Source organism: Heterocephalus glaber, unplaced genomic scaffold (genome assembly GCF_053883595.1).
Source record: "Heterocephalus glaber isolate CG9 unplaced genomic scaffold, H.glaber_assembly_v1.0 deba00001613, whole genome shotgun sequence".
Lineage (NCBI taxonomy): Eukaryota > Metazoa > Chordata > Mammalia > Rodentia > Bathyergidae > Heterocephalus > Heterocephalus glaber.
The window spans coordinates 605,400-613,614 of NW_028258384.1; the positions used below are offsets into that span (position 1 = coordinate 605,400).

At 37.8% G+C, this 8,215-nt stretch overlaps 1 protein-coding gene across 4 annotated transcripts in view; it reads right to left on the minus strand.

Moving 5' to 3' along the window:
• Positions 1-7,220, minus strand: part of Chic1 (cysteine rich hydrophobic domain 1) — a 92,688-nt gene extending 85,468 nt beyond the window's left edge. The window contains exons 1-2 of one of the 4 annotated variants that reach the window (XM_087196587.1): positions 6,717-7,216; positions 3,113-3,298 (exon numbers count right to left, since the gene is read on the minus strand). In XM_087196587.1, the coding sequence (XP_087052713.1) occupies positions 3,113-3,298; positions 6,717-7,018 (488 nt within the window). In that variant the 5' untranslated portion in view covers positions 7,019-7,216. Of the gene's footprint in view, positions 1-3,112; positions 3,299-6,716 lie in introns of all 4 variants that reach the window. The other 3 variants (XM_087196586.1, XM_087196588.1, XM_004867502.4) reach the window with 3 other exon arrangements.
• Positions 7,221-8,215: the final 995 nt, after the last annotated feature.

Here is an 8,215-nt window from a genome sequence, read left to right on the forward strand (position 1 = left end):
TTCTTGTCCACGAGGGATTTAACTTTCCTCTTTAAAAACTCAACACAAAAAAAGAATAACTCAAAGATATTCAGGCCCAACAGTTTTACTTAATATCTACTAAAATAATGTTAAAATGGCTGTTACTGAAAAAGCATCTCATCTCTATTTCACAAACAAACCATTAAGTTAAGAACTTTGAGTTCACAGAGGTTAGACAAGCTCATCTACTCATTACTCATCTGTGACAGACACTGGGCAAGATGTGGGGCTCTTCAGCATTAAACAGGCACTTGGAGACTACATACTCTCTTTATCAATTTTAGTAAATATAAACTCTATTATGTGTTTGAATTTACCTAGCTGATGGTTCCTAATTAGTATTTTCTTTGTCAAATGTCTTCAATATGTAAATTTTTAACTTCCTGGAACAATTCTTTGGAGTAAAGAAAATTGAAGCAAATAATGGGTCCTTTTAGTTGTTCTTCCCTCTCCTTTCCTCCCTTACACTTCTCACTGTTCTTAATCTTTTTGAAAGTAGACATATATGAGCCTTTCAAAACTTTGTGTAAGTTAAAATTCATGTGCTCAGACTGTTTAAGAAAACTATGTAGTAAAATTCTGCCAACAAGTTACACGATTTTACAAGAAAACTATGCATTTAATGTTGATTCTGAAGCACATGCATTGAACTCTGTATTTATTATACCAAAGAAAAATGGGAAATGAAAGGCTATTCTATACAAAACAAAGAGATTTTTAAAAAGATCCTGGGTATATCTTTTTATATAGAAATAACCATGTCTCACCACACTTCATAATGACAAGTCACCATAGATAAACTCACTATTCTCAAAATCTAAAGCCTTACAAAATATTCACTTTTTATAAACACAAATTAACAGAGCATTACTATAATTCCTCAAAGATAGGTAAGGGAAAAGGCATCCCTTTCTCTGACTTGAGAAGTATCAGAATTTGCAGCACTCTCTAATTTTTGCAAAAATGCACTGTTCCACGAATTTGGTCATCTTCTTCCATTCTACACCTAATAACCTCAGCTTTTAAAAATTAATTTTAATTTAACAATTCATGAATTTCTGAGAATTGGCAGTCTATCATATCTACTAATATCTATACCAGTATTCCAGCAAGGGTAAATTCCATATATTTTAAGACTTTAAAGAGCATGGTAATATCTATTAATAATGAAAAAAATCTCATGAAATGTAATTTTTTCTGTATCTCAATACAATGGTTCTAAATGTTTATTCTAAAAAAAGAAAAGCGATAAATATACTTACACATATTATCACTCAGATGCATAGGATTTCTGAAACAATAACCTCGAGACTATTCATTATTTTTGTTTCTATAATCTCAAATCTATAGCAGATAATTTGGTTGTATATTTTTAAAATTTGGAAAAAGAAACCCAAATATCTATTTATGATTATTATTTTAGAACTGGAATTACAATGGTTAGGCCATTCTACTTCTTAAGAAACTGTAATTAATTGCATGTTAAAAGATTAATATCTTGTTAAAGTAACTACAAAGTAAAAATATTAAGATGATACATATAAGTAGACAGGGTACACATAGGGGCTGCCTTAACACTTTCAGATGTAAGGTCATGCCATAAACCCCATCAATGAAACTGATGACACTGTTTATCCATATATATCTCTGCTCTGAAGTCCTCTCCACAGCATGACTCAATTAAGTAGTACCTATGGTATAGTTTTAGCTACAATGGGGATATTGAGTGTTACTAAAGTAAACCAATATTCATTCAACTCACTTCATGCCCTGTATTGTGCAAGGTATTGAGGATTCACAGGGAATGAGAAATTGTTCTTGCTATGACAGCTTACAATTTTCATTTACAATTTAATGTGGACAAAGAAGACTTGTAAGAGGTGGTGATATACGGAAAACTAGGGTAAGGGGAGGTGGATATTGGTCCCAGTTTTTTTTTAAATTTATTTTGGTACCAGGAATTGAAATCAAGGCCTCTTGCTTGCCAGGCAGGCGCTGTGCCTCTGGGCTACATTCCCAGCCCTGGCCCATTTTAGATGGAGACCCCAGGTTGAAGACAAGCAGTAAGATAAGAAACAGCAAACATATAAGCCGTGAGGGAAAGGGCAGGAAATGAGCAGGGTCCACTCCTATAAGTTTAGACTCTCTCCTGGAGGTGAAGTAAAAACTACAGAATAATCTTAAGTCTTTGAGAACTTTGATGTCTTACTCTAACAGCAGGCAGGAGGATGAAGGTAAGAGTGGTTAGGATGAAGGCAGAACAACTAGTTAGGGTGCTGAAAGGGGAGTGCATAAGGGAAGTGATGGGAGGAAAAGAGGCAATTAAATCACATATTTATTAATATCTGCTGATTTCTTAGCAGTGGGAAGGAGAACCAAGGATGGGTAATGGGGTGTGTAAAGGTACATTCAACTGAGATAGAGAATATAAATTTGGAAGGCATTTCTCAGATTTGGGGGATATAAAGAGTGGGACAGGAAGCTGAGTTCTGTTTAGACACATTGAGGGCCGGGGATTTAGCTCAGTGGTTCCAGCGCCTTCCTCGCAAGCACAAGGTCCTGAGTTCAATCCCCGGTACCAAAAAAAAAAATAAACACATTGAATTTAAGGTGACAGTGGGCCATAAAGTGAAAAGGTTCAGGTAAAAGCCTGAGTGGAGCCTGCTACAGAGATATACATTTGGGAGACATCAGATAATTGAAATCATGAGATGAGATCATTTAGGGAGAGGAAAGAATAGGAAGAGTAGAGAACAAAACGCTGGAGATCACTGGTATTTAAGAGGCAAGAAAGGAAGACAAGCCCATTGAATGAGATGGTTAAGAAATAGTCTGAAAAAGGGCTGGGGATTTAGCTCAGTGGTTCCTCTGCCTGCCTCGCAAGCGAAAGGTCCCGAGTTCGATCCCCAGTACAAAAAAAAAAAAAGTCTGAAAAGTACAAGGAGAATCAGGAGATTAAAGTGTTTGGCTGGAAAAGCATTTTCTTCTAATCAGAATGTGAACACCTTTAGGTTAGAAATATACTTTCCAGTTCAACTAAGGTCCCATCACTGTTTAGGCTGCACTGTCTTCTGTGACTTGTCTTACTTACTTCTGAAGGCCTGTATGTCTGTGAACCCTGGAGTAGAAGTCTTCAAGCAAAAAGGAGTCATACATGTCAAATGTAGCAGGGAGGACAGAAAGACAGGGAATAAAAAATGTCCATTGACTTAGCAAAAAAGAGGGTAATAGTGAGCTCAAACTGAGGTCAAGTCCTCCATGGCGGAGCTTGAAGAATCTAGATCAGAGGAAATAAATATGGTTAGCATAGCTACTCTTACAAAATTCGGAGGACAAGGAAAATAAATTAGATAATAGCTAAAGGGAATGTACGTATTGGAAGGCTATTGTCTTATTTCATTTTTTAAAAATCAGAAAGATTGAATACATCTATAGTGTGAGCTAGTCGAGAGGTAGAGAGAGGTACTACTGGAGAGGAAAGGGCTGCCTGATGGGCAAGATCTATGAGGAGGCTGGAAGAGAAGGGTGTGGAAGATACAAAAGGAGGGGTAAGCTTTGGATAAGTGGAGGGACTCCTTGAACTCTGAGGAGTTCCTATGCTGAGGAAGATAGCATAGAAATTTAGATCTAATAAAGATCCAGTGCAGGTTAGCAGCAGGAAAGTGACATGATTAAGCTATATTTTAAGAAAATCAGTTTGGCACAAGCATACAGGATGGACAGGAGTGGGGAGAGGCAACAAACTGGTAATAATTCAAGCAGAAGATGATGGCAACCCAAACCAGAGGAGTACCAAATAGGAATGAAGAATATGAAAAAAAAAATCTAAGAGATGTTTCAAAAGATATGATGACACAGCTCTAGGAAAGATGGGCATAAGGTAATTCAAGGTGAAGGAAGAGTCAAAATAATTCAAAGATTTTAAATATTAACCTGAGAGATAGATCAGAATGGTGGTACAAGGGTCAAAAACAGAGCAACTAGAAATACAGCCATTGCAGAAAGGAAAAAAACTGTTGAGTTTAAGATATACTGAGTTTGAATCAGGTTAAACATATTTATCACCTGAAACATCTATCACTTCTTCATAGTGAAAACCTTCAAAATATTTTCTTTGAGCTTTCTGAAATGTATATGACAACTGGTCATGGCTCTCACATTTTGAACTGACAAAAACTGTAGTCCTCTACAGAATAAACATTGCACAGAGAATACAAAAAAATCAGGGTTGAGAGAGGATAAGAAATCTTTCATTCAGATAGGGGTAGAGCTGGTGATGTAGCTCAGTGATAAGAGTGCTTTCCTAGCACATGCAAGGCCCTAGTTTCAGTCTCCAGCATCACAGAAAAACAAAAACAAAAACAGGGCATACAGTTTAGGGAAACTCAAACACTCCTACGCCAGAAAAAATTAAACGGAAGTTGATATTTTATTGTTGCTGTTGCTGTTATGTTTGCAGTGCTGAAGATTTCCTAAGAATATTACTTCACCTGATTTAAGGAAGGCTTTACTACCATAGCCCATTTCTCAGATTCAGCAAAACTTTCTCCTACATTTTTAACCGTTTTTTTCTCCTTTTGGCTACCAGGGATAGAACTCAGGACCTTGCACTTGCAAGGCAAGTGTGGTGCCACTGGTGTAAATCCCCGGCCCCTAAATTTTTAATCTTTTCTTCAAATTCCACACATTTAATATCAAATGTGTTTTCTAGGTGAAAGAATGTGTACAATAAAACTAAATAAGTTTTTAAACTTTATACATTCTCTAGTGATCCAAGAACTGGCTGGTGCTTTCACAGTCTTGGCTTCAGTCAATTTAACAGTTACCACCGGCACCACCACTTCAGAATTCTAACACTGGGAAGGACATTACACCTCTCACAAAGGCCTGGGCATACCAACTGTCAGTGCTCTGCTTTTAATGAAGAAAATAAGTTGGTAAGTACTTCACCATGGTTATATGGAAAGTAGAATGGGGCCCCAAATAAATTTCAGGGAACTTAAATTCTGTTTCCTTGCTCCTTCCCTGTCTGAATTTTATAAAATAACAGGTGGAGATGGAATGCTGGAGAATAAAATTATGGGCTGGAATAAGATACCTTTGCTCTGGTTATGTAAAATAACATGCATGAAAGGAACCTTCCCTGGAGAATCAATTACAGTAGTTTGAGTAATAAATTGCCTCCCCCTAGCTAAAGAAATAGATGTAAAAAAGCATGGTAAGCTGGCATCTGAATATTGTAGGCTATCTGCAAAATTCTTGGACAAAGGAAAATTTTGTTAAGATTCCCTAGTCAAAAAGCAGGTCTAAGAGCCTCCCTAAATCCTTCTACAATTTCAAAATCTTTGTTAATACATTTTATGCAAAGATTACAAAAATGTATTACAGTCAAAATACTCGACATGTTAAAAAATATTAAAAGCTAATACGATGGAGCAGGTAATACATACTAGATGGTTTCATATAATATAAACTCAACTGAAAGTCAGAGGTTATAGTTTGAGCCATCATCAAAATTATAGGCAATATAATAGGAAAGCACAGGGCTACTTTGAAAGTACAGTAAAGCCCAGTTAAGAGAATGAACATAACGGAATACTCACACTTCCAAATATTTATAATTCAAGAAAATAAAAACAAGGAAGCACAGAGAAATACCAATTTTTCTTCTTCCTTTGCAACCAATCTTATAAAGTCCCCCCACCACCATTTTATTTTCTTAAATATGATCCGTGATTTCAATTTGTTAAAAAAAAAAAAAAGCTACCCTGGATAAATTTTCAAGAAATCATCCTCAGCTCCTGGAAGACTAATTTCCATATATATTTAATTTTTGTAAATTTAGTATTTGGGCATACAAAATCCCCCGGAAGTATCTTAAATTATCTCAGAGCTGCAAGGTTTTAGAAACCATGTATATGTATCAATTTTCCAAGATGAATATAATTATTATGTATCAAAAACATATACCAATTACATTTTAAAAAATCTACTCCAAACCTTCGTTTTACAGATGGAGAAACCAGGGCCCTGAAATAGGAAGCAACCCACCAAGGTCACAGGGCCAGAAAGAAGCAACACTGACTAGCACCAGAGACCCCTGAAACTACAGTACTTATCAATCTGAACCTCTAATGGTATAATATTTAAGTAACGTCAGAGTGAGTGGTATTCTAAATAGGGAAAGGATGATTGTATTCATTCATATAAGGATTATTAGATAGGAAGACTGAATGGATGAATATGTGGGTGGATGGATATTTATAACATTCACAAAACATATCTCTGTTTTGAAAAATCCAAGCCTAGTTCTTGTCACATGTCACAGCAGTCGCTGTTTTCCACTAGACACTAATCTTGGTAGTAAAGAATAGTCTCGCACATCCTGCAGTTTAGAGACTATTCACTTGCCAGCATACATACAAAAAAAGGAGATTCACCCTCACCCCAATGCCTCTGTTTCTCAAAGCCCTAACTTCCCTGTCCTATCCCTACTTTAAACCTGCATTTGCTACATGAACACATTGTCCTCACCCTTTACACACCTATTCACTCGGTTTCTCCATTTAGACCAGGTGTCCTTTCCTAACTGCACGCCTCAATCACCCTTCCCCCACTCCATAGCCGCCCCCCCCCTTATTTTCTCTGTCGCCAAATCTCTGCCTTTGCAAACCCCACGGCCCCTTCTCACTTACACAGTGATATGGCCGGCGCCCCGCACCAATACAGGGTCGGGGGCATATCTCCGCAGATGTTCCTCGCTCACTACCCGACGTGGGGGTGGCGCCTCCTCCTCTATCCCTTCTTCTTCGTCTTCCTCCTCCTCTTCCTCCTCCTCCTCATCTTCCTCGTCATCGTCGGGCCCAGACACCGACGACGACGACGACGACGACGACGGCGGCGACGACGACGTTGCTGCTTCTTCCTCCTCCTCCTCCTCCTCCTCCAGTTCCGAGATGGTGTCGAACTCCGCCATGTTGGGCAGCAGGATGCTCATCACGTGACTTCGCGATCGCCGCCACTCTCCTCTAGAAGAGTTTGAACCTGCAGAGGTGCAAGAAGAGGAGGGGGAACGAAATAAAGAGAAAGTAGAGGTGGGAAAGGACCAGACTTGAGGAGATGCGCCTGCGTCTTGGGCAGACGGAGGGGGTTATGTTGGAGGCGGGGACAAGAGGGAGATAGGAGCAAATTCGCTGTACGCTTGCGCAGCTCCAAGGGGAGGGGTCCCTTAGAGGTGAACTCCAGGGAATTATCGAGGTCCGGTCTGCAGGTGCTGATCTTAATACTGTATCCAAGGGATGTACCCTTTAATTTTAGTTCCTATTAACTAAAATGTGGTATTGTTACACTCGGTGCAGGCTGTTAAGGGAAAGCATGTTTTATAAAACTGAGCTTAGAACTTTGCCCTGTGTATCTCAAGGTATATGAATATCGAGTCCTTGTTTGTTCAGTATTACAGTTTATGAGACTTTTGCCTTAGAACTTTGCCACAACCCGGAGAGGCTAAGCATTTTTATTAACATTTTACTTTTAAAAAGGAACTTTCTGTTACTTCTTGTACTATGTAGTATTTATGGAAGGAGGGGGGAAAAGGGAGATAGAAATTCTGTCAAAATGGAAAGAGGCCCCGGACATTTAGGCAAAAGTTGAAAGGACAAAATTTATAGAAGTGATATACTTGGACAAACATACAAATATAGTCAAATCAGCTCATCAATTTTCTTACATATACATTGTGCTGAAAAGGCATGGGTGATTCCAAAGGTAGTTTGTTTTGCTGAACTATAGAGAATTTGGAATTGGACAAGCAGAGAAAAACAATTTATCTACCCATTGTCAGTAAGCACAAGAAACACCATGGTTTCTAAATGATACTTTAGCATTAAGAATAGTAAAATGAGTGGATAGAGAAGAAAGCAGGCCGTGTCATTCTATCTGATGTGCTAAGAATGGGGCAATTTTCCTAATTATTGGAGACAATGAGGCACAAGAACACAAGTTTAATAATTTGAGAGGGTCTCAACCTTGAAACAGCTGAAAAGAATTATAACATTTAAATAATAGTTTTATTTAATTTAATTACTAAAATATATAAGTCAATGATTTTAATAAATTTACACACTTGTGCAAGCATCACTACGAACTAATTTTAGAACTTTTCTATCACACTTAAAGACTCTGCCCCATTTTCAGT